The sequence below is a fragment of the Miniopterus schreibersii genome (assembly GCF_964146895.1).
Source record: "Miniopterus schreibersii genome assembly, chromosome: 11".
NCBI lineage: Eukaryota > Metazoa > Chordata > Mammalia > Chiroptera > Miniopteridae > Miniopterus > Miniopterus schreibersii.
In genome coordinates this window covers 622,787-646,916 of record NC_138111.1, presented here as the reverse complement: position 1 = coordinate 646,916, position 24,130 = coordinate 622,787, and the positions used below count along the sequence as shown (strand labels likewise).

Below are 24,130 nucleotides of genomic sequence, written 5' to 3'. Positions count from 1 at the left end.
GACACGTAGCCCCACTCGCTGGATGACTGACACAGAAAACTGTCCGTGACTCCAGGAAGCAGCACAGGAACCACAGTGTGGGGGAGGCAGGGTGCAGGGGCTGGTGGGAACCGCAGCTTTTCCCCAAGTGCTGGCGCTGCACCCACACGAAATCCGCCATTCTGAGTTCCCAGCTGGACGCAGAGGCATTTCATCTTCTTGCCAAGAAAGAGAGGGGGGAGGGAACTGGCCGCATCTGATCAACAAGGGGCCTGGCCAGGCGCTGAGCGTGGGAGCCCAGGGACCCCATGGGGTGCCCCCACCCTGCTCCCAGGCCCCTCTGGTGGGGCTGCCTGTGGGGTCCGGACCTACCCAGAAGGCACCGCAGCCCTTTCCAGCTGAGGCTCTCTCCCTCTGTTTCTCCCAACACCCCTGGTCCTCCTGGAACCCCAGACCTTTTGCAGGTGGTCTCTGTAGGCTCAAGGGGCACATGTCCTGCTCTTAGTGTGCACTGTGCAGGGTGAGGGCCCAGGCACCTACCTGCCTCTCGGCCAGCGCTTTTCCCACCTGCCCCCAGGATGGGTTCTCCAGGCCCCTATGGGTTCTCTGACACCCACCCTGCTGTGACTTCATATCACCCCCCCCACCAGACACAGCTCCCCCCATCACACACAGTCCCCTCATGATACACAGTCCCCCCATCACACACAGCCCCCAGCCCGCCTAGTACACCTGCCTGCTGGCCTGCAGGTGTCCAGCTCTGCTGACAGGCGCCCGGGGTACCTCGGGGGACCTCAGGCTGGGACAGCCCTCATCAGTACGCATGTGCCCCTCAGGGTCTGGGCTGCACCCAGGATGCCTGTGGCCGCTCTGCTGGGTTTGCTGCTGAGTAGGACCCTCCTTGCCTGTGTCTCCTGGAGCTCTGCCACCCCTGAGACCTTAGGGCCTCCATTTGCCCTGGACCGTCTGGCAGGAAGGCAGAGCACCAGTGTCGGGTCAGCCCCAGGCCACGAGGAGTGTCTGCTTGGCTCCTCCAGCCAGTCCTGCCGCTGGTGGCCAAGAGTAATGAGGGACAAGAACACTCGGCCTTTTCCTCCCACCCTTCCCGCCCAGGGCCAAGAAAACATTCTTAATTGAGACGTCAACTGGGCTCAAATGTTGTTTTTCTCCCGAAAACACGGCCTTGTCATGGGCTGAATCAGAGAAGCCGCGTCCCCGGCGTCCAGCTGTGCCAGGTTTCGGACGCTGGAGCTCCCATGGATGTTAGGGTCCAACTGCAGCAGTCCCGGGAAGCCTGTCCCCGTGCCCCCCTCACAGGCCTGTGCCAGCTGGGACCACAGTGTGTCTGCCACACTGGTGCCCAGAATCAGGTGCTGGGTGAGGGCTTCTCCTGCCCCTGGGGCTGTGGGACCCGCCATGGGCTGTGATACGAGAGAGGCCGTGAAAACAGACCACCCCATACCCTGCTAGGAGAGCTCACTCTCCTTGCTGTGTGACCACTGGAAAGCCACTTAACCTCTCTGTTCCCTCATCAGAAAAAAAATGGTTGTGAGCCAATACTTTTTGTGAGCAGTGAACACAAAACTGCCAGACAAGGTGCCGAGAGGGCGTTTTGTGGTCTTTCCAGTCCTTGGTCAGACGGAATCTATTTTGTTGAGGCTGAGGTTCGGGCCATGCTTTGGAATCTCCGGCTCTGCCCACAGCACACACTGTTTCAGTGACTGTGCTTTTCCAATCCTCCAGTCTCGCAGGAATGAAGGGCTCTCTGGCTCTTTTCCTAGTTTCTTTTTCCTTGTAGACATCAGATGAGCTTGTTTGGTGTTTTTACCGGATTTCAGGACTCCTGCGGTTGGGCGAGGGGCACCTGCCGTGGGGAAGCCCTGTGGCTCCTGGACAGCCGCCCGGGGAGGGGTCTGCTCCCGGCCCTCTGCCTCAGTGTCTGCTCCTAACAAAAGGAGTGGCCTTGCCCTGGGCCCTGGGGGAGGGACGAGCCACCTACACTTGACCCGCAGACCTAGAGCCTTGACAGCAAGTCTGCTCGGGAAACTTTCCCCCCGGCCTTATACACGGGACGCTCCTCAGCCGGGCTTTCTAACAGGTGTCGCCTCCGCATTCCTGCTGTGAGCAGAGGTTTCCCTCCCAGCAGCTTCTCTAACGGCAAGTGAAACCTTCAGGTTTCTATGTGCTGTTCATGCGCACACCCCTGGGGGCCCGCCAGGCCTGCGGCCTTCCCTGCATGCTGGCCTGGACCCATCTGTGCTGAGTACGGCCTGTCTTTGAGGCTCACATTCTCGGGGAGAAGCAGGACATCGGGACGCAGACGGTACCCTGTCACCCCATTGCCAGGATGTTTGTGTCTGCGTGTTGCTACTTTGCCGGGAAACGGTGGATTGTGAAACGTTGCCCTGTGTTGAGCCTCTGGGTCCAGCTCACTGATTAATTCTGATAACGGTCCTCAGGTTCTTTATGGCTTTCTGCATAATTAGTCATCACGTCAGTGAGTAACGGTGCTTTTGTTTTTATTTGCAAAGACATTTTGGGGGCGCAGTTTTAGACTCACAGCAAAATTAAGCAAGTACAGAGATTTCCCATAGCCCCTTCTCCCCACCCAGACAGCCTCCCCATCATCAACACCCCTCCAGGGTGGTCTGTCACGATCCACGAACTATTGTCGACTGAGACGTAGCATCAACTCCGTGTTTGTCACCACAGAGGACTTATTCAGGAAAAACAAAGGGCTGCAACCCGGTGGGCGCAGATGTGGTGAGAAGACGGAGGGGCGTTTGTAGGAGGCGAGGGAGGGGGAGTTATAGCGAGAGCTTTGTCCTACGCAGGCCTCCTGCAGGGCTCTCCCTGCCCCACAGACCCTCCTGGCTTGAAGTCCCAGCTACTCTCATCACCCTGAGTCCACGGTTGACATCAGCGTCACTCTTGGTGCTGTGTGTCTGTGGGTTTGGACAGATGTGTAATGACATGTGTCCACTATTACAGCGTCACGCAGGGCAGTTTCACTGCCCTAAAGTCCCCTGTGCTCCACCTGTTCATCCCCCACCCCCTGGCCCCTGACCCTGCCCCCTGGTCATTTCACTGCCCCACAGTTTGGCCTTTTCCAGATGGCACAGGGTTGGAGTCACACCGTGTGCAGCCTTGTCCGACTGGCTCCTCTCACTTGGCCACATGCGTGTAAGGTTCCTCCGTGTCTTTTCGTGGTCCACAGCTCAGGGTTTGTGCCGGAATGGTCTCCCACTGTCTGGATGGACACAGTTTCTTATCAGAGTAACAATGTTTCCATCGCTCGGTCCTGCATCCTGCACGGTGCCTGCCTCCAAGGATGCTCAGAGTTAAGCTCTGTTTCTGAGGTTGGTTACACTGTAGCCGCCTTTTGTACCCTTGAGGACGTTTCCTCAATTCTCAGTTTTCTGTGTGGCTTCTTCAACGGTGACTGGGGTTCCCCTGTGAGCTAAGTGTCCTGCACCCACTGGGAGGGCTGCCTGGTCCCCTGGTCCACAAATGAGTCACAGTGATGGACATTCAGCTGTTCACTCAGTGTCCAGACCGCCCGGCACACACCCCCTTCTCCCGCACAGCTCAGGTCGAACCCCTGGTGTCTCGCCTGGGTCCCTGAGTCTGGGTCCTGTGTTGGCTGCTCTCCAGGGTGTGGAGGGCCGTCCCCCACTGGGGGCCTCTCCCTCTGGGTGCCATCTGCTGCAGGGGCCTGGTGGGTTGTCAGCCCCTCCATTCTCGGGTGAGGCCACCAGGGCTCCCAGCCCCCAGGTTTGAGCTGGACAGTCCATTAGTAATCTCTCCTCTCTCCCAGTATGGGCTCTCATGCAGGCCCTGACTCTGACCCCTGACCCCACCCCCTGTGTGGGGGCCTGGCTGGGCCTGGGTACGTGCCAGGGGCTTCTCTACCTCCCTGGGACGGCCAGGGGCATGCCAGGAGCCCCGCCTCCCTTGGCTGCCATCCCTCCTGTCCTCTCCTGTCCTCCCAGCTCTGAGCCCAGTGGCCCCAATAGTTCTTGACAAAAGAATGGGTTTCTTCTGGACGTTCCCTCTGGGTCCTGGTTCAATGATTCTTCAGCACGGCTGGAGGCTGAGGGTTGAACTCACAGAGCCAGAAAGAAGGGCCTGGCTGCCTGGCAGCTGGGGCAGGGTCTGTGCCACCCTGGGGCCTGGGGTAGGGGCGGGGCAGAGGTGGGGGGGACAGACGGGTTGATGAGGCTGGTGGGCTTCACTGAGGCACAGATGGTGGGAGGCCTGGGGTTGGGGTGGCAATGGGGGTCGCCCTCTGAGGCAACCAGGGGGCGCTGGTGGCTGTGGGCGACTCAGAGCTGGGTGTTGGGCCCCCAGCCTCACAGGTGGCAGCGACCTTTCCAGACCAGCTGACTCTCCTTGGTGCTGACCTTGGACCTGGTCTGAGGGCCCTGCCCTTTTCCACTGTGAGGGTGACCCTGACCTCCCCTGGGCCCCATGTCCTGCAGGTTCTTCCCCAGCCAGCACTGGGCTGAGTGAGTGTCCACTCCGTGGTCTCTAGGCCATGTGCAGGGACCGGAGCTTGGGCAAGCAACAGGACTGTGGGTGGGGGCCCTGGGAGCACTTGGCCATGGAGTGGGAAGCTTTGGGGAGCAGCTAGCCTGCTGGGGGTGCAGCAGGAGCCAGGGTATAGGAAGGGCAAGGATGCAGCCAGGACCACGTTGGGGTCTCTGGAGGGACTGGAGGCTGGCCATGCTGGGCAGTGGGGGGGAGGGGGTAGGCTGTGACCAACTCGGAGGCGTGGGGGTGCCAGACCCCACTGGACATGCCCTGTGGCTCAGCTGGCCCCTGTGGGGTCTGGTCAGTGCTGTGGGCATGGCCCTGCTGTCTGCTGCCCGCTGTCTGCTCACACGGCTGGTTGGCATGGTTGTTCTGGGACCCACAGCCCAACTTGGCTGAAATGTGAGCCCGGGCTCCCTGGACTGTGGGTGGAAGCCCACTGGTGAGCAGACAGGCCCAGGGAAGGGACAGTGGGAGCTCTGGCCAGAGAGGGCATGGGAGGCCGTGGGCAGTGCATGGTGTCTGTGGTGAGCCCCCAGCCCACCACACAGCCCTCCAGGCCCTGTCTCGTCCCCCCAGGCCAAGACATGTTTGTGCTCCTGCAGACCCTGCAGATGCTGTGGTCCAATCGGGAGCTGCAGCAGGTGAGCACATGGGCTTCGGGTGCCTGGCCGCCGGCCTCAGTGGGCCAGCCCGTCGGAATGTTCTGGTGGCCTAGAGTGGGAGGGAAGAGCCTCCCGGAGGCCTAGAGTGGGAGGGAAGAGCCTCCACCCAGCTTCTGCACAGAACAGTGGTCCTGGTGGGCCGTGGCCACTTGTGCCCTGTGTGGAGCCAGGGCTCCCACTGGCCCACCAAAGGCCTTGTCCACAGCAGCCTCTCCCAGGGAGGGCGGCCAGATGATAACTGGCCTAGCCATCGAGGGACATATCGGTCCAGCGGGAGGAGGCAGCCCTGGCAGGGACCCCTAAGCCACATACCCAGCCACGTCCCATCTTGGCCTGTGCAGGGAGGGCAGCTTTGCTTTGTGGGCCCCAGGGTGGCAAAGGCACAGACAAGTAACTCGAGCCTCTTGGACAGAGCATCGCCCTCTGGCCTGGGGAGCAAGCCCTTGGTCTTTATGGGACATCAGTGTGGACAGTGACTGCCTCCTGGCCCGGGGTGCAGGAACAGGGCAGAACCTTGGCACAGGAGACGGTGGAGGCCAGGGTGCTGCCCAGTGACCCCGTTCTATCTCCCCACAGACTTGCTTTAACGTCTCTGTGCCCAGACAGGGCTGGTGAGAGGATTCGTTGACAGTGAGGTTTCGTGTCTCTGCAGCTCAAAGAGGAAGCCTGGAGGGGATTTGCTGCCCTGGACGACCCGCGAGCTAGACTCCTGGATCTGCTGGACGGTGGCAGGGGCTGGCGGTGGAAGGGCCCCTCCCTGGAGGCCTGGGTCACCTGTGAGCTGCAGCGCTGGCTGCAGGCACAGCCTCCCCCGGGGCCCTCGCAGGTGAGCCCCACCCTTGGCCCTACAGGTCGTGCTCCAGAGACCACTTCCTCCCACCCCGTCCACCCTTCTCAGGCACTGCGGGCTCCACATCCAGCTGACGGGGCCTCTGCCGCCAGCTGGGTTGCCCACGATGGTGGGGCTGGGCACTCGGCCTTAGTACTCGGCCATTGCACCCAGGCCTGGTAGCCTGACCCTCAGCCCCCTGACAGCCACATGTCTCCCCCACCGTTATCCCCCACCCTCCGGGCCTCACCTGCCCACCGCCAAGCCCTTGGCCACAGGATGCCTCCACTGGCTGAGGCCGGGTCTTGGGACTTACAGGGCAGCCTGGAGCTGAAGCAGCTGCAGGCCCGTGCGGTCAGGGTCCTGACCGAGAGCCCCCCCAGTCTTGTGGAGCCGCTGGTCAGCATCTTCCAGCTGCAGGACACAGACCGAAGCCCCCTGCTGGCCCACGTCAACCGGCTCCACCAGGAGGGCAAGTTCAAGGAAGTGAGTGTGACCTCGAGTGGCCCGGGCCTCTCCCTGTGGGGGTGGGTGGACTCGGGGACACTCCTTCCGAGGCTCAGGCTGTGGCTCCCATCTGCTTATGGAGTCCTCGGGGTGAGTGGGAGGGAGCTGGGCTCACAGGGTCCACCCGGAAGATCCTCGTTGCCCTTCCACTGCTGGGAGCCTTGGGGACGGCCACCTGGGGACCCAGCTCAGGGCCACGCCTGGTGTCAGGGTCCCAGGAGTCCCCCACGCTGTGCCTGGGCTTGCCCCCTCCTGCCATGGTCCTTCCTCCTGAGGTGCCACTGGGCCCTCGCACTCTGTCAGCAGCACGGGGACACCAAAGCCACTTACCCGGATGCTGCCACCGACTCCGTTAAATCCTGGAGACATCTCAGGGGCCCAGAGGAGCAGGGCTGTGGGAGAAGCTAGTGATGGTCCCTCTGCCCATCCATGCCACCCCTTAGGGCGAGGTCGGGTTGCTGTGCCTTTTCTCTCCCCTCCTGCCCCACGAGGCCACTGGCCCCCATGTTGGTGTCCCCTAGAAGTAGGAGCAGCACCCCCCCCGCGAGAGCCCTGGGTGTTATGCCTGCTGCCTCTTGGACCTGTCAGGGGCCCTCCCTGGGAGTCGAGGGGCCGAGCTCTGGGTGGCATCCTCTCCTTCATGTTTGCTGGTTCCCTTGGACTGGGTCAGACCAGCGGTGGTGACTAGGAGGGACTGACTCCCCAAGGGACCTGTGGGCTCCCAGCTGTCACAGGGCATCCCACCTGCACCAGCAGCCCTGGGCCAGCCCCGCGGCCTCACACTCATGATTTTTGTGGACGTTCAGTGGGCAGCACAGTGCTGGCACCTGGGGGCACAGATCTCCGGTCTTGTCAGTGAGAGCTGCCCAGTGTGAGCCATGCGTTTGGGGGCTCCAGAGAGGGGTCGTTGCCCCCTTACCGTGGGGAAGGTGAGTCACAGAAGCGACAGCTGTGGGCCTCGGGGTAAAGACGGAGGCTTTGCCATCCGAGGTTCGCTGGGTCTCCTTTGTGAGCAAGGCCAGGAGATCCCGAGGGAAGGTGGAGCCTGGCCGGGAGCTCCGGGGGTGAATCGGTCCAGGTGAGGCAATAGGGAGCGGTGGGCCTCAGAGAGCAGGGGGAGGTGCCCTGTGCAGTGGCTCTGGCTTCTCCCTGCGGTGACATGTGACAGTCACAGCGTGGGCTTGGGGCTGCGAGGGTGGGTCCTGAGTGCGAGCGTGGGCAGGGGCGGGAGGGCTCTCACAGAGGGAGGAGGCCGGTGTCTATCCAGGGATCAGGGGCTCGGTCCTGCTACCACACCCGTGGCCTCCTTGAGCCCAGAGACGAGCCTGTCCAGGGACAGAGCTGCTCAGGGGCCTGACCCCGTACCCGGAGCCGCTCAGGATGGAGGGTGAGGGGGTCACAGAGGCAGGACCCCTGCCCCCGTGTGGGCCTCCTCCCCAAGAGGCTCGTCCTGGAGAGGAGGCTGGTTGGAGCGTAGGTGCCGGGGCTTGGAGGTGTGTGCCGTGCGCAGGCCGCCCCGGGCTCCTCCTGACGTTGCTGCCTGCCACCCCGGCCGGCCCGGGCTCTCGTCTGGCGGCTGGTGAATGGCGCTGAGACACTAAGATGGCCGGGCGGGGACAATGTGGGGCCGGCTCCTGCTCACAGGGCGAGAGCCATTCTCAGGGCTGAATGGGCGGCTGGGCCTGCGGAGAATGCAGGACGCAGAAGGCCGGCTAGCGTTTCACGTCTTCTGTTACACTCGAGCCTTTCAAAGAGTGTCTGGGCCGCTGAATGCGCCTCCCTCGAGCTCCGAGGCAGGAATCCCAACACAAAGGGGGCTCTTGTCCCGCACAGGCCCCTTCTGCGCAGAAAAGCCATTGTCCGGACGGGCCGCCCGGCAGGCGGTGTATGCTCCAGTGCCCGCGCCGCGCGGAGCATTCAGGCCCGGCGCTCGGATCAGGGCACCCCCAGCTTAATGCGACGCGGTATTTCATGTCCAGGCGGCGGCTGGCTCTGGGCGGGATGAATGCCCTCTTTTGTCTACTGAGTTATTTTATTTACATTTTTTAAACAGCTTATCAAGGTAAAAAGATAGCTTTGCTTTAAAAAAAAAAAAGGGGGAGGGGGCTTGGCTTCAGGCCCAGCTGAGCCTTGGAGGTGGGAGGCAGGCCTGTCCCGGGGTCTGAGACCACTGGAGCGGGCAGCCCAGGCGCTCTGGACCCTCTTCCCACCCTGCCCCTCTGTTTTCTTAGTTATTTTCCCCGAAAGCAGCAGCTCTGGGGCCTGTCTGGTAAGGTTCCCCCAGTCCTGCCCTGACCAGCCACCAGGCAGCCCGGGGTCTCCCCTCTTAGTGGCCACTCTCATCCGCCCGTGCGGAGGTCAGGAAGGCCTGCGAGGTCCCAGGTGGGCCCAGCCCTGGGCAATTTCCTTCTGTGGGATCCAGGCCCCTCCCCGCTTACCGTTCCTGCTCTGGATCTGGGTCTGGGGCCAGTCACAGGCCCCTGGGCTGGCAGGTGATCTTCCCGCACCTGCTGGGACTCCCACATGACCAGGCACTGGGCAGCCTGGCCAGAAGTCACCTCAGCAGAAGCCGAGACTGAGAAGTGACCAGAGATTGACTCTAAGCCAGGCCAGACGGCAGAATCACGGGGACTGCCCCCACCCCAGCCCCAAGATGGGGACCAGGCCAGCGGGGCTTCCTGGAGGAAGCCAGCTGTCCTCCCAGGTCACTATGGCCACCCCAGATGGAGTCAGGGCGCCCTCCCCTGGCTGGGTGCGACTAAGCAGCCTCCCCTCTGGACCTGTGGCCTCCCCCAGCCCAACCTCCAGGCCACAGAGCCCCTGGGCTGTTGTGCACAGTGAGGGCACCTCCCAAACTGTCCCTGGGGGTGTCTGTGGCCTTCCAGCCCCAGACATGCTGGCCACACCCCTGCAGCATCCACACAGGCTGCCTGGCCGGAAGAGGGCACCCTGGGTGTGCAGAGAGCCCTGGCCGGGCTTGGACAGAAAGCCAGCTGCTCTGGTGAGACCAGGGAGAGGAGAAGGGAATTCCCCTCTGATAGTGTCCGCGTGTGGCCAGCAGAGAGGGGCTGCACCCACCTCCCAGGTGAGGCCTGAGCTGGCCCCACCCTCTCCCCAGCCTCTGGGCACAGTGCCCACTGCTCAGGGAGCCCTGGCCACAGGGCAGCAGGCCCCCTGGATGCTGCTGGCTCTTTAGGGGGAAGGGAGTCCTGGAAGACAGAGAGAGGGGATCCTGGGGGGATGGAGAACAAGGAGGGGTAGTGCCCAGCCTGCCTGTGGCCCTACCCCGACCACCTGTGGCCCAGGCCACCATCCCGGGCTACCCCCACTAGGCCTGAGGCCTTGCTCCGGGATTCAGAGGGGTTCTTGGATGGATGGGGACCCACAGAGGGCTGGGCCTGAAGGACAACGAAGTCCTGTCCTTGAAAGAGCTGGACCCGCCTGACCTGAGGCTAATAACCCCGCCCTGGCCCTGTGCCCCCACCCCCCACCTTATGCCCCCTTTCCTGGCCCTGGGTCCCCTGGGGGCTGGTAGAGGCCCGGCTCCTGGGCCCCGGCCAGGCTGTGGAGGCCAGGTCAGGGCTACACGGGGAAAGGCCCCTCAGATCTGGGCTGGAGGCCTGGGTGAGCCTTTCCCAGGCCGCTATTTTGGTCCTTTCTGTGAGCTGTGCGGGGCGGGCGGCTGCCCTGCCGGTTATTTTTGCTCATAATGGGGGAGCGATGTGTGGAAATTATTAACAGCATGGCCTGCCCGATGTGCAGGCGCTCGGGGCCTGGCGTGTTCTCTCTGAATGGCCTGGGGTCAGGGTCTGGTTCCAGCCCCACCCGCTCCTCCGATCTGAGGACAATTGCTCCTGTGGCAGCCGTGGGGTTCAAAGCCTCTTTCTCTGTAGGTCCTGGGGCAGTTCTGAGCTCTGTGGGCACTTGATGTGGGCTTCTGCCTCTTGTCTGCTGCTCCCCCAGCCCCCATCCTCTACCTACTCATGAGCAAGCCCTGGTTGGGGCCACCTGGGTCCAGTACCCACCTCGAGACCCCATCCAGGCCGCGCCCCAGCCTGGGAGGCGCGGGGGTCATTCCCACCTGCCCCACCCTGTGGGGAGTCTGGTTCAGGGCAGGGGCTTGTCCACCAGGATGCTTCTGGATTCCAGGCCCCTTGGCCTGGGCGCCATGTGGCTGGACTTAAACAGGCCCCATCACTGAGCCCGCAGGGCCTGGATGGTGACCGGTGTCCCTGCGGGAGGGTGGGTGCCCCCACCGTGGCTGCCTGCCCCCCAGGCCCAGTGTGACCCGCTCCTTTGTGCTTGCCAGGCTGTCACACTGGGTACGAAGCTGCGGCTCCAGCCAGAGCTGGACGTTGAAAAGGTGAGTGTCTTTCTCATGCAAATGGCAGGTTCCAACTTGGATGTGGCCCAGGTCTGTCTGGGAGGCGGCTCCCCCACTGAGCCCTGGGCTACGCTCCCACAGGGTGGGCCGGGTGCTGGAGGACAGGGGTCACTTGTGACCAACTGGTCATGTGAAGGGGACAGAGAGGGAGCAGGGAGGGGCCAGCAAGTGTCTCTGAGCCGGCAGCTGGCTTCGGTGTAACGTGCTCAGAGTGGGGCCAGTCCCCAGGAGTCCACCAAGCCAGTCTTCCTGTGCCCTTCGGTGGCCAGAGGGGCTCCCGGGGATGGGGGCTCCCCGGGAGGACCACCCTGGTGGAGGGGCCCCCGTCCAGTCTGGGCTCCAGACACCTCGACCTATGAGGTTGCATGGGGAAGTGGGGGAGCTGGAGGAAGTGAGGGGCTTTGTTGAGGCCTGGTTCCCACAGGGGGATGATTGACGTTTTCCAGGCCCCATCACAGCCAGGGGCTCCCTCAGGGCCTCCTGCAGGACCTGGGTAGCGGGGGGTCTGTGGGCATGCACCAGGTCCAGGTGCTGGCACACCATCCTGCCCACGGTGAGGCATTTCTGGGCTCCCAGGACCACTGCTGGTGTGGGTCTCCATGCTGCACCCACAGCCAGTGAAGACAAGGAGACAACTTGGCCTCCCAGGACCCCCACACCTCGTGGGGCCTCCAGGCCTTCGTCATGAAAGGAATGGCCGCAGGGATGGGGCCCAGGGAGCGGCGGGGGCCTGTGCACGTGTGCACTGTGAGCGTTAGCGTGTGTGCAGGGGCTTGGGCACTGTGCGGGCTGGGTGAGTACACCCCTCGGGGGCTGGGCTGTGCAAGTTTCACAATGGCTCAGACACACTGGGCCTCCATGCTCCCTGGGGGCGGCAGGCCACATGGACCGGCCTCTGGCCCTCTGGGTCTGGACGCTCTGGCCACTTCCTACACCCGAATGGAGGTGAGTCGGGTGTCTCTGCGGCTGTGCTTGTGGGCCGCAGCCTGAGGGTGTGCCACCCCCTGCAGATGAGCACCCCGCTGCTCCTCCAGGACAAGGTGAACCTCGTGGAGCGTTACGTGGATGGCTTCCCAGGCCTGCGGAGGCGGCTGCTGGCCCTCATGGACGCCTGGTGCCAGCCCGGCTTCGACATCAGAGTTGTCGCCAGGTGAGTCCCACGGGGCCCAGGGAGGGGGCATGTGCAGCAGACACGTGGGAGGGCCACACGCGTGGCCCACATGCTCCCGCCCAGGTGCGATCGGCAGCCAGGTCACTGAGGGGCCTGCGTCGGGGCCGAGAGCATGGGACTGGCAGGAACGATGGGAGAGTTAACTGCCCTGAGGCGATTCAGCCCCTGAGGTCTGCACTTGTCTGTCCATTTGTCTCCGTCCCTGCTCTCCTCTAGTCAGTCTTTGTGGGGCACCTGCTGTGTGTGTTCGTCCCAGCAGAACAGACAGGGTGACGCACGGACGGGGCCATGTGCATCTGTGTGCGTGTGTGTGAGATACGAGGGTGTCACCAGAGTGTGGGGCACAGGGATGGGCCTGGGGGAGGCCCAAGGGTGCCGCAGAGGTCTGGGAAGGCTCCTGGGCCGCCTCTCCACACAGCCCCAGGCATCTCCCTGGAGAAGCAGACCTGGGGCTCTGGCGGCAGGAACCCTGGACCCGCCATCCCCAGGAGCAGTGGCCAGGCCACTTCCACTCCCCGGGCTTGTTTCCCCTCCCCTGACGCGGGGTTCCCTCTGCCTGTCCCGTCCCTGAGGGTGGTTGTGACATCACAAGCTGATGGAGCACACCTGGCACCTGGCACCAGGCCGGGGCGGGTGGTGTTCGTTGCCATCACTCTTACCATGTGTTAAGAAAGAAAGAGAGAGCCCGGCCAGTGTGGCTCCATTGGTTGAGCATCGACCCGTGAACCAGGAGGCTGCTGGTTCAGTACCCGTCGGGCACAGGCCTGGGCTGTGGGCTCGACCCCCAGCAGGGGGCGTGCAGGAGGCGCCCGTCAATGCCTCTCTCTCATCGATGTTTCTCTCTCTCCCCCTCCCTTCCATTCTCTCTAAAATTCAATGGAAAAAAGTAACTCAGGCGAGAATTAACCAAAAAAGAAAAAAAAAAAAAGGGCTGGCAGGAGCCGTGTCTCTCTCCCGCAGACAGTACCCGCAGGTGACCTCCCTGAGGCTGGAGAAGCTGAGCCCCCGCGTGCTGGCGCGGCAGGTCCTGCGCCTGCGGGAGCGCTACCGCCTGGACCCAGGTGAGCCAGCCCCGCGCCCACCCCGCCCTCGGGGATGCCAGGGCTGGTGCCGCCTGTGGTGCAGGCACCCGGGACCGCTGGCCCGGCATCGCCTTCTGCCCCTTGGCAGCCTGTCCGTGGGGCCGCGCCATCGCCAGGCCGCCGGCCAGCGTTTCCTTCCCTGAGGGGCGTTCACACCTGTGTCCACAACGGGCTCTCCTGACGCGTCCGGGTCCGGAGTTGCGGCCTCTGAAACGGGGTGGGCGGCGGCCCCCTTTCCTCGGAGCCGCCTGCCTGGGGTTGGAGTCGGTTCTTCCCCGAGGCTGGGTAGAAACAGCTGCGAGCCGACCCCTCTCCCCGCGGAAACGTGACCGCTGGCCCGTCTCGGCCGCGGTGTCTCCCGAGGGGTTCGTCCGCTCTGGGAGCAGTTCCACGCCGACTGTCACCACGTCGGCCGCAGGCCCCCTCGCTGCCGTCCAGCCGCGCCCTGGGTACCGGCTGCCCGGCCTTTGTTTCTCTGCGTCCCTCCCCTGTCTCTTGGCGTTTTCACTTCCCCTGAGAACCGGCTCCGGGCTCCGGGCGCGAGGTTTTCTGAGCGATGGGGGCCGGTTGGTGCCTCACGCTGGTTTCAGGCGTGGAGCATGGCGATTCAATTCGATGTTTCTACACGTCGTGACGTGGTCATCGCGACGAGTTCGGCGAACATCCGTCCCCCGGGTTCCCTCCTGGGAGGTGCAGGGATCGTTAACTCGGTTACCGCGCCGCGCGTCACATCCCGGGAGGCGCTTCTCTCTCACCTGGAGAAGTTCGCGCTCCTGTGACCGCCTGCGGCCGTTTCCACCCCCCGCAGCCTCCAGCCCCTCCTCTGCGAGGTGCAGGCCTCGGGGTCCCTCCGTGGCCTCGGGGTCCCTCCGTGGCCTCTGGGGCAGGGCCGTTTGCCCTCACGGCTGAATGACGCCCGTGGCATATCTGTCCCCGTCTGCGCCCCCGTGCGCCGGCCGACGCTCGGGCTGTTTCCGGGTCTTGCCCACTGTTCCTAACGCTGCCGTGAACACGGGTGTGGAAATCTCTCCGAGGTCCTGATTTCATTCCATCAAGTAAATGCCCGGAACTGGGACTGCTGGGCCGTGGGTCATCCTGTTTTAAATTTTTTTCGGAACTGTGGGCCACCGTGGCTGCCCTGGTTCACATGCCTAGCAGCAGTTCTCCGCGAGCTCGCCTCCCGGTGACCGTCCTTCCAACAGGCGCGAGGTGACAGGTGTCCCCCCGTGGTTTCCGTCGGCGACGCGGTGCACCTTTCCACGCCCGCGTTGCCCAGTTTCCTGTCTTCTTTGGAGAAATGCCTCTTCCGTCCCTCTGCCCGTTGTTAAATCAGATATTTGGGGAGTTTTTGTTGTTGTTTGTGTTTTGTCTTTTTGCTGTTGAGTCTTGCGGGCCCCTTACCTGCGTCGGAGGCGAGCCCCTCATCGGTGGGTGGTTGGCGAACGTTCTCTCCCCGTCGGCAGGCGGCCCGGCCGCCTTCTTGCTGGTCCGTCCGCCTGCAGCAGGTGTCCCTGCGACGGGGCCCGAGTGGACGGCCGCCTGCGTCGCCCCGCTTTTGGCTTTTCTGACCCTGCCTCTCGTAGCCCAACCCAGCCCGTGGAGCTGAGCGTCAAGCCTTCTTTCTTCTTAAACGTATTCCCCAAGTTTCCACATATGTTGTTTTCGTTATTGTTTAACTCAAGGTGATTTCTGTTATAACTTTCCCTTCTGCCCGTGGAGGAACTAGACATGCGTTTCTGAGTTTCCGGGCCGCGTGCCCGTGGTTTCAGGTACTGGTTAGGCTTGGTGTGCCCCCTCGCCGCGGCCGGGACCCTGCTCTGCGGGACCTGAGTCCTTGGGGGGGCTGAGCCGTGCTGCTGCGAAGACGTCTAAGCGCCCGCCCGCCTTCGGAGGCCTTCCCTCCTCGCTCGGTCTTCGCCTGCCTTGGTGCTCAGCAGCTTCGCGGGAAGGAGACGGGTTACGGGTCTCCTTTGACTTACCTTTGGGACTTGTCGGGCTTTTTCGTCCGTGGGTGGGTGTCCCCGGCCCCCTCAGGGCTTGGACGGTGGCTCTGATGTTGGGTGGGAGCCGGCAGAGGCCGAGGCCGCCGCGGGGAGGGGGTGGGCCTGGGCCGGCAGACCTGCGCTGAGCCCACCCTCCCTTTCAGCATCCTGCCCCAATGTGGTCGGCCGGCAGCACCTGGCCGCCCTGAGGTACCTGTGCTACAAGCGGCTGGTGGAGGTGCGTGTGCCCCGGTGAGAGGCCCAGACCCGGGGCTGCGGCAGGGGGCCCAGCGAGGCCGCGTCCGCGCTCGCGGAGTCGATGCTGGAAAAGGTGCCCTTGGTGTCCCTTTGCAGGGAAGCATGTCTCAGGAGAGCTGGGCCGACCACGTGCGGGTGAGTCTGGGGGGGGCCCAGCCTGCTGTGGGCACTCACTTGGGGCCCGGGGGGGCCCCCAAGAACATGTGCCTGTGTGCAGACCAGGCGTGTGGTCCAGAGGCCCCAGCAGGTTGGCAAGGAAGGTGCAGAGAAAGGGCCCTCCCCTCCCAGCAGAGATGCCGCCTCTAGCAGCCTCTGTCCTTTAGGCCAGGGCTGTCCCCTGACATCGGGGGTGCAGGGCTGTCCCCCTGACCTGGGGGTCATCACGGGTGCAGGGCTGTCCCCTGACATCAGGGGTGCAGGGCTGTCCCCCTGACCTGGGGGTCATCACGGGTGCAGGGCTGTCCCCTGACATCGGGGGTGCAGGGCTGTCCCCCTGACCTGGGGGTCATCACAGGTGCAGGGCTGTCCCCTGACATCGGGGGTGCAGGGCTGTCCCCCTGACCTGGGGGTCATCACAGGTGCGGGGCTGTCCCCTGACATCAGGGGTGCAGGGCTGTCCCCCTGACCGTGGGTCCATCACGGGTGCAGGGCTGTCCCCTGACATCGGGGGTGCAGGGCTGTCCCCTGACCCTGGGTCCATCACAGGTGCAGGGCTGTCCCCTGACATCGGGGGTGCAGGGCTGTCCCCTGACATCGGGGGTGCAGGGCTGGCCCCTGACCCTGGGTCCATCACAGGTGCAGGGCTGTCCCCCTGACCTGGGGGTCATCATGGGTACCGGGCTAAAGTGGCTGTGGAGGAAGGTGGGGTGTGTGGGGACCCGGGCGCAGCGGGCTCGGGGCCTGGTCGGTGGGGTTGGTCACCTCCCTCCTGGGCTGGCCGCACACCATCTGTTGTCCTGAGTGGCATCCAGTGGGGGGCAGTGCTGAGCTGCCCCTGGAGTGGCCGGTGGGGGAGTGTGGTGAGTCACCGGAGAGGAACGCGGACCCCAGGGCAAGGCCCGGAAGGCGGTCCCCCCTGGGTGCCAAGGCCGCGCCTGCCGGAAGGGCAGCGGACATCCTGAGAATGTGGAGCGGTTTCCCCACATTGTCGTCCACGTGGGAACCTGCGCCTGCGGGAAGCGGGGGCCTGAGGTTTGCTGGGGGGGCAGAGCCAGTGGGGAGGCGGCTCCGCCCACAGGCCCGCAGCTCCTCAGAGGCTGGAGGCGGGGAGGGCGAGGGGCTCCCACCTGGGACCGCATGGACGCAAGGACTGGGCCAGGACCGACCCCTCTGCTGGGACCCGCGGGGGGGGCAGCCCCTCTGCTCCCACGCTGGACACGGGTGTGGGGCAGCCAGCGGACAGGCCCCATGGTCACTGCTGCCCGAGGGCTGCCCCTCTGTCCACTCTCTGGCCTGCGGGTTCAGGGGTGTCCCATGACCTCTCCCTCCCCTGAGCAAACACGCAGTGCGGGGCGGGGGCTTGGACACGGGGAGAGGGGCCTCGGCTGAGGGTGGGCAGGGGACAGTGGACCCAGCTGTGGGTGCAGCGGCAGCAATGGCTCAGAACAGTGGCCCTTCAGCCGGGCATCGCGGTCCTGGGCACCGCCGCTGGCCTTCGGGGAACAGACAGCCGCCCCCTCCTGAGGGCTGAGCTGGGCCTACGGGCTTCGGGACTGTGCACCCCCTACCCCGTCCCCCAGGCCGTACAGCCCACACCCTCCCCTGTCCCCAGGGCCTGGTGGGGCCTAGCGAGTGGCTACAGGAGCAGCTGCTGCGGTTGCTGGCCTCTCACAGCAACGTGGCCACGTTCGCCCGGTGTGCCCTGGACCTCTCGCTGCCCGAGGAGCGGCTGCCGGCCACGGTGGCCGCAGAGCTCAGCCGACTCAGGCTCCAGGAGAGGTGAGCACTCCCCAGGCTCGGGGGGCGACGACAGGAACACACCCCGGGGCCCCTGTCCCTTGGGAAGTGGTCCCATGAGTCGTATATGCCAGTGGTTTGGAAATTAGAAACAGAAAACCAGGAACGGGGCGCACCCAGTCCCCAGGGTGCAGATACGCAGAGCACAGGAGTCAGGAGGGTCCCTCCCCGGGCCCAGCAGCATCGCTGCACAACCCCAGGCCTGTGGTCCAGGAGGGCGGGGGGGGGGGCAGAGGTGTGAGGGAGGAGGGCCGGAGGGCGACCCGCTGGTCAGGCCAGGATGTGCTGGGGGACACTGGGGACACCAGGTGCCACAGCTGCACTCCTCCCAGGATGGCCGAGGTGCCCCTCGAGGACACGAAGGACCGTTATTACCAGCTGCCCATCGCCAGGGAGAACGTCCACTTCCTGGCCTCGTGGGCGGACCTGGCCAGGCACCAGGAGGAGCTCCTGCAGGTGGGTCACCGGCTGCGGGTTGCTCGTCAAGGCCGCGGGCCTCTGTCCACGCCAGCATCCACCGTGCTCAGCCGTCCACCCTGCCTCGTGCGCTGGCGCTCCACACGGCAGGGCACTCCTGCTCACGGGCCAGTTTATGGGCTTGGCCCCTTCTGTGCCGAGTGAGGGGCAGCCCCGCTTGGTGGGCGCTCACAGGGTGGTCAGGCTCCCGGCAGAGGAACCTTGCCTGGCCCTGAGCTCTCGGGGGGCTGGGTAGGCTGGCTGTGCTTCCAGCCCCGGCCGCGCCCGCTCAGGCCAGCCCCTCTCTGCAGCCCGGCCAGGTGGTCGGCGTGGACCTGGAGTGGAGGCCCTCCTTCAGCGCAGGGGACCGACCCCAAGCGTCACTCATGCAGGTGGCCGTGGAGGGCCGCGTGTTCCTGCTGGACCTGCCCGCGCTCTCCCAGCCGGCAGACGGGCAGGCGGCCCAGGCGTTCTCAAGGCTGGTGTCCCAGCTGCTCTCCGACCCATCCATCACCAAGCTGGGTGAGCGCGGCCCCGCCTGCCCATCCCTGCCCGCCCCGGGGAGGGTACTGGGGGAGTCGGGGCCCCTTCTTTGGGTGCCCATCACCCAGTGACCCCTGCCCACAGGTTATGGGATGTCAGGGGACCTGAAGAGCCTGGGGGCCTCCTGCCCTGCCCTGGCCCACGTTCAGAAGCAACTGCAGGGAGGCCTGGACCTGCTGCAAGTGCACAGGCAGGTCAGCAGGGCGGGGCCCACACAGGCTCAGTGTCTGTCCTCTCAGTGCCTTCCCGGCCCCAGCCCTGCTCCCTGACCACAGGTGCCCAGGGGCTAGACTGCAGAGTCCCCCAGAGGATGGCAGTGCAGGTGCCCACAACTTTCCCAGAACCGGCCCTGCTCTGGGCTCCTCTCGGGAGCTCTCAGCACGAACCCTGGGAGTTAAGACATCAGCCAACCATAGGACTGACCAGTGTGGGCAGTGACCATGGCCCTGAGACCCTGGCACAGCCAGCCTTGGCCGTCCATGCCCTTCTGTCCCTGCCCTGACCACAGTGGAACACAGGGCCTTCCCTGAGCCCCCAGGCGGGGCAGCAAAGGTGTGGGCCGTGGCCGTCCTCCCCTAGGGCAGGCCTCACCCTGAGGGCACTGTCTTGGCAGATTCGGGTGGCCAACGTGCCTGCCCCGGGCGTGGAAGGGGCTCGGGAGCCACGGGGCCTCAGCCTCCTGGTGCAGCAGGTGCTGGGCAAGCCCCTGGACAAGACCCAGCAGCTCTCCAACTGGGACCGGCGGCCCCTGGCTGAGGGGCAGCTGCTGTACGCAGGTGTGTGCCCCTGCCCACCCCTGCCCGCCCCCTGCCCGCCCCTGCCCCCCTGCCGCCCACAGGCCTGCCCCGCCCCGGGCAGGAGGCTAAGGTCGGCTCCTGCCCACCCAGCTGCCGATGTCTACTGCCTGCTGGAGGTGTACTGGGCCCTGTGCAGAGAGCCCGCCCGCTTCCGCCTGTCGCAGGACCTGGCCAGGAGCCCGAGGCCAGGACACAGCCCGAGATCGGGGGCTCCAGGGCCACCCAGCCCACAGGAGGCCTCGGCCCCGGCCCCGCAGGTGACTGGAGTCCCCCGGGGGTCCCTTCATAGGATTCTTGGGAAGGAGAATTGCTGTCCCTAAAATGGGGACCTTGCACGGGCCGAGGCCTGGGGTGGGGAGGCTTGGGCTCCTCCACCTAGACCCTCCCCCAGAGAGAGGGATGGAGAGTGGGCAGCTTCCTGGAGGAGGGGTCCCAGCCCCTCCCGACACCAGGCCCCCACGGAGGCCCAGGGCAGCCTGGCTGTCTCTTTGTGCCCCCGAACCCTGAACCCCACTTCAGGGCACACGGGACCCCCAGGAACCGAGCAGGCTCCTCTCAGGGTCCAGCGTGGGTGACTGGACCCATCTTTTTATCTGTTTTCTGCACTGAGCGAATATTGCTCATGATTCTCTATAAAGTTTTTTTTTTTTTAAAAAGAGGGACCACACGGCCTTGGGGCCCCCGCTCCCCGCGAGTCCAGGGTGGGTCCAAGGGGCCGCGGCTGCTGAGCAGGGCCGTGTTGCAGGTGCCTGTCGCCACAGGCGGGGACGCGGCCCCCGCGGTCGCGGCCAGGGCCTTCCGGGTGGTGTGTGACAACATGCTCCAGGGGCTGGCTCGCAGCCTCCGCTGTGTGGGCGCCGACGTGATCGTCCTGGGCAGCGGCGAGGACCACCGCCGAGCGGCCGAGGTGAGATGGGTCTGCGCTGCCGGAGCCCGGCCGGTGTCCCTGCCGCAGGCCGGGGGTGCCCCATGGCCCACGGGGGCCGCTCGTTCTCGCTGTGAAAGAGCAGATCCCCCGACCGCGCCCTCTGCAGCGACCGAGAGAATCGGGGTCTCTCCTTCCAACCTGCGATCGTGACCCCTTCCCTGGGCTGCCTTTTGCTGCGTCACTGCTTTGGGTTTGGGGGCTCGGACCCATCTCAGGAGCACGTCCAAAGTGGGGCTTTTCTCTCCCATCCCCTTACTCTCAAGCCTGATACACAAGCCGGGGGTTTCTCCTCTCTTCCGTTTCCTGCTGCTTTGAGTGGCGCAGGGACCTTCCCCTCAGGGTGCCGGCCGACCTCCCTCGGGGCCGGGCCCCACGCTCCCTGGAGGAGCTCCGGGCGCCGCTCCCTGCATTTGCCCCTTGCCCAGTCTCCTTGGTCACGCTGGCATCTGCACCTTTCTCCGGGCGGTGTCAGAAGGCAGGGCTGCCGGCCTCGGTGGAGCTCAGCCGCCCGCGCCTCCGCCTCCCAGACCTGCCCACTTAACGGGATCTTCCAGTCCCGGGATCCGGCGTTGCGGATCCTTTCTGATGCATTTTTCATGTCTATCTCATTAATTTCTATTCTTACCTTGTTTTGTTTGTTTTTAATCCCCACCTGAGGATATTTTTTTCATTGCTTTTCAGAGAGAGCGGAAGGGAGACAGAGAGAGAAACTCGGACGTGAGAGTCACGTCGATCGGCTGCCTCCCACACCTGCCCCCCAGGGCCTGCAACCCAGGTACCTGCCCGTGGCCAGAATCCAGCCTGGACCCTTCAGTCCAAGGCCAACGCTCTGACTGACCACTGAGCCACACCGGCCAGGGCTCTCTTCTTATCTTTACAGTTTCCTTCCTTTGCTCTCTGGGGGTGATTTCCAAGTGGGCGCTTAGCTGTTTAATTTTCAGCCTTTTAAATTTTATGATGTAAACATCCAAGGCCATAAATTTTTCTAGAAGTCCTGTTTTCACTGCATTCCACCCATTTGCTTTTGATATGTAGCATTTCCATTATTTATTTTTTTTTTAGTAAAATAATTTTTGAGCGTCTGTTATAATTACTTATTTGACTTAAGAGTTCTTTAGAAGGCTGCTTTTTAGTTTCAGAAAGTTTGCGGCTTGGGAGCTTTGTAGTTATCTTTTTAAAGCAATTTCTAACCTGAGTTGTGGTCAGGGAGCCTCTTCTGTATACTGGTCGTGTGTCTGCTGCCAGTTTAGGCATCTGTGGAGACTTGCTCTGTGGCCACGGGGTGAACCTTTGTATAAATGTCCCACGTGGACTTTACTTTATTTACTTATTTTTGTTAATCTTCACCGAGGATATTTTTTCCATTTATTCTTTTTTTTTAAGAGAGTGGAAGGGAGGGAGGAGGGGAGGGGAGAGAGAGACACATGGGTGGTTGCCTCCCGCAGGCGCCCTGCCCGGGGAGGGCATCGCGCCTGCAGCCCTTCCGGGCGCGGGCCAGTGCTGCAACCACTGGGCAACACCGGCCAGGGCAGGGCTGCCTCGGTTGTATTTTCAATTTTTTACTCATCACATAGGTGTGTATTTGCCATCACTAGAAATAATCGCTCGCTCCATTGCTTTTCTCTTCCTTTTTCGTGGTGAAATATACGTAACAAAATTGGTCATCTTAACCCTGTTTAAATGTTCGGTTCGTAGGCATCAAGTACATTCCCAATGTTGTGTAACTGTCGCCACTATTTTCAGAATTTCTTCATCGTCCCAGACGCAAACTGTGTCCCCATTAAACTCCTTCATCCCCCGTCTCAGGAACCACCCTCCTCCCGTCCTCTCCGCGAACTCGACTCCTCGCAGCACCTCACGCGAGTGGACCCCTAGAGTTTGTCCTCTGTGTCTAGCTTTTTTCACGGAGCGAATGTCCTCAGAGCCCACCCATGTTGTAGCCTGTGTCAGAATTCCCCTACGTCTACACAGCGTAAATTCCGTGTGTGTGCGTGTGTGTGTGTAATGGGTGTGATTATCACTGTGGCTGTGTAATGGGTGTGACTATCACTGTGGCTGTGTAATGGGTGTGACTGTATCACTGTGGCTGTGTAATGGGTGTGACTGTATCACTGTGGTTGTGTAATGGGTGTGACTATCACTGTGGCTGTGTAATGGGTGTGACTGTATCACTGTGGTTGTGTAATGGGTGTGACTATCACTGTGGCTGTGTAATGGGTGTGACTGTATCACTGTGGTTGTGTAATGGGTGTGACTATCACTGTGGTTGTGTAATGGGTGTGACTGTATCACTGTGGCTGTGTAATGGGTGTGACTGTATCACTGTGGCTGTGTAATGGGTGTGACTATCACTGTGGCTGTGTAATGGGTGTGACTGTATCACTGTGGTTGTGTAATGGGTGTGACTGTATCACTGTGGTTGTGTAATGGGTGTGACTGTATCACTGTGGTTGTGTAATGGGTGTGACTATCACTGTGGTTGTGTAATGGGTGTGACTGTATCACTGTGGTTGTGTAATGGGTGTGACTGTATCACTGTGGTTGTGTAATGGGTGTGACTGTATCACTGTGGTTGTGTAATGGGTGTGACTATCACTGTGGCTGTGTAATGGGTGTGACTGTATCACTGTGGTTGTGTAATGGGTGTGACTATCACTGTGGTTGTGTAATGGGTGTGACTGTATCACTGTGGTTGTGTAATGGGTGTGACTGTATCACTGTGGTTGTGTAATGGGTGTGACTGTATCACTGTGGTTGTGTAATGGGTGTGACTATCACTGTGGCTGTGTAATGGGTGTGACTGTATCACTGTGGTTGTGTAATGGGTGTGACTGTATCACTGTGGCTGTGTAATGGGTGTGACTATCACTGTGGTTGTGTAATGGGTGTGACTGTATCACTGTGGCTGTGTAATGGGTGTGACTATCACTGTGGCTGTGTAATGGGTGTGACTATCACTGTGGCTGTGTAATGGGTGTGACTGTATCACTGTGGCTGTGTAATGGGTGTGACTATCACTGTGGCTGTGTAATGGGTGTGACTGTATCACTGTGGCTGTGTAATGGGTGTGACTATCACTGTGGCTGTGTAATGGGTGTGACTATCACTGTGGTTGTGTAATGGGTGTGACTGTATCACTGTGGCTGTGTAATGGGTGTGACTGTATCACTGTGGCTGTGTAATGGGTGTGACTATCACTGTGGTTGTGTAATGGGTGTGACTGTATCACTGTGGCTGTGTAATGGGTGTGACTGTATCACTGTGGTTGTGTAATGGGTGTGACTATCACTGTGGCTGTGTAATGGGTGTGACTGTATCACTGTGGCTGTGTAATGGGTGTGACTGTATCACTGTGGCTGTGTAATGGGTGTGACTGTATCACTGTGGTTGTGTAATGGGTGTGACTATCACTGTGGTTGTGTAATGGGTGTGACTATCACACTGGTTGTGTGTAATGGGTGTGACTATCACTGTGGTTGTGTGTAATGGGTGTCTAATCATGTAAAATCTCTGGGTGATTCTAAGACCAAGTCTATAGCACGAGGCCGACCCAGAACTCAGGCTGCAGGACTGATGGCTGCTCCCGTCCCAGGCAGAGGTGGCTCTGGGGACAAAAGCACCCCCGGTCCTGGAAAGTATGTGCCCCTCACCGGCAGTCTTGCCTCCTGCACAGGTCGCCAGGCAGGAGGGAAGGATCATCCTGACGTCGGGGCTGCCGTATCACAAGGTAAGGGCCCACCTGCGCCCAGCCCCTCGCCACCCCCGACCCAGGCTCTGCTGTGGGGCTCACCCACCAGCGCTGGCATCCTGGGTGGCCCAAGGGAAGTTCTTGGGCCGGGGGCTGGGGGAGGTAGGGCAGCCGGGGTGGTTCTGGGCTCAGCAGCCACATTCTCCGCAGCTCCGGGCGCAGGTCGGGGCTGGGCGCTGCCTCTGGGTGGACTGCTCCCTCAAGGCCCCGCAGCAGGCGAAGGCTGTGCTCAGACATTTCAACGTGCGTGTCACCCACGCGGACATCTTCAGCCGCTGCCAGGTGGGTCTCCTGTGCCCCAGGCCTGCCTCG

At 62.6% G+C, this 24,130-nt stretch overlaps 1 protein-coding gene across 2 annotated transcripts in view; it reads left to right on the top strand.

The window, feature by feature from the left end:
* Positions 1-24,130, top strand: part of EXD3 (exonuclease 3'-5' domain containing 3) — a 42,590-nt gene that overhangs the window by 3,383 nt on the left and 15,077 nt on the right. For both annotated transcript variants that reach the window (XM_081152350.1, XM_081152349.1), the window contains exons 3-19: positions 5,092-5,156; positions 5,830-6,003; positions 6,325-6,492; positions 10,823-10,876; positions 11,908-12,047; positions 13,029-13,129; positions 15,297-15,370; positions 15,487-15,525; positions 17,162-17,328; positions 17,679-17,802; positions 18,114-18,324; positions 18,430-18,539; positions 18,959-19,121; positions 19,233-19,399; positions 19,888-20,049; positions 23,744-23,797; positions 23,969-24,100. In XM_081152350.1, the coding sequence (XP_081008476.1) occupies positions 5,092-5,156; positions 5,830-6,003; positions 6,325-6,492; positions 10,823-10,876; positions 11,908-12,047; positions 13,029-13,129; positions 15,297-15,370; positions 15,487-15,525; positions 17,162-17,328; positions 17,679-17,802; positions 18,114-18,324; positions 18,430-18,539; positions 18,959-19,121; positions 19,233-19,399; positions 19,888-20,049; positions 23,744-23,797; positions 23,969-24,100 (2,105 nt within the window). The remainder of the gene's footprint in view (positions 1-5,091; positions 5,157-5,829; positions 6,004-6,324; positions 6,493-10,822; positions 10,877-11,907; positions 12,048-13,028; positions 13,130-15,296; positions 15,371-15,486; positions 15,526-17,161; positions 17,329-17,678; positions 17,803-18,113; positions 18,325-18,429; positions 18,540-18,958; positions 19,122-19,232; positions 19,400-19,887; positions 20,050-23,743; positions 23,798-23,968; positions 24,101-24,130) is intronic.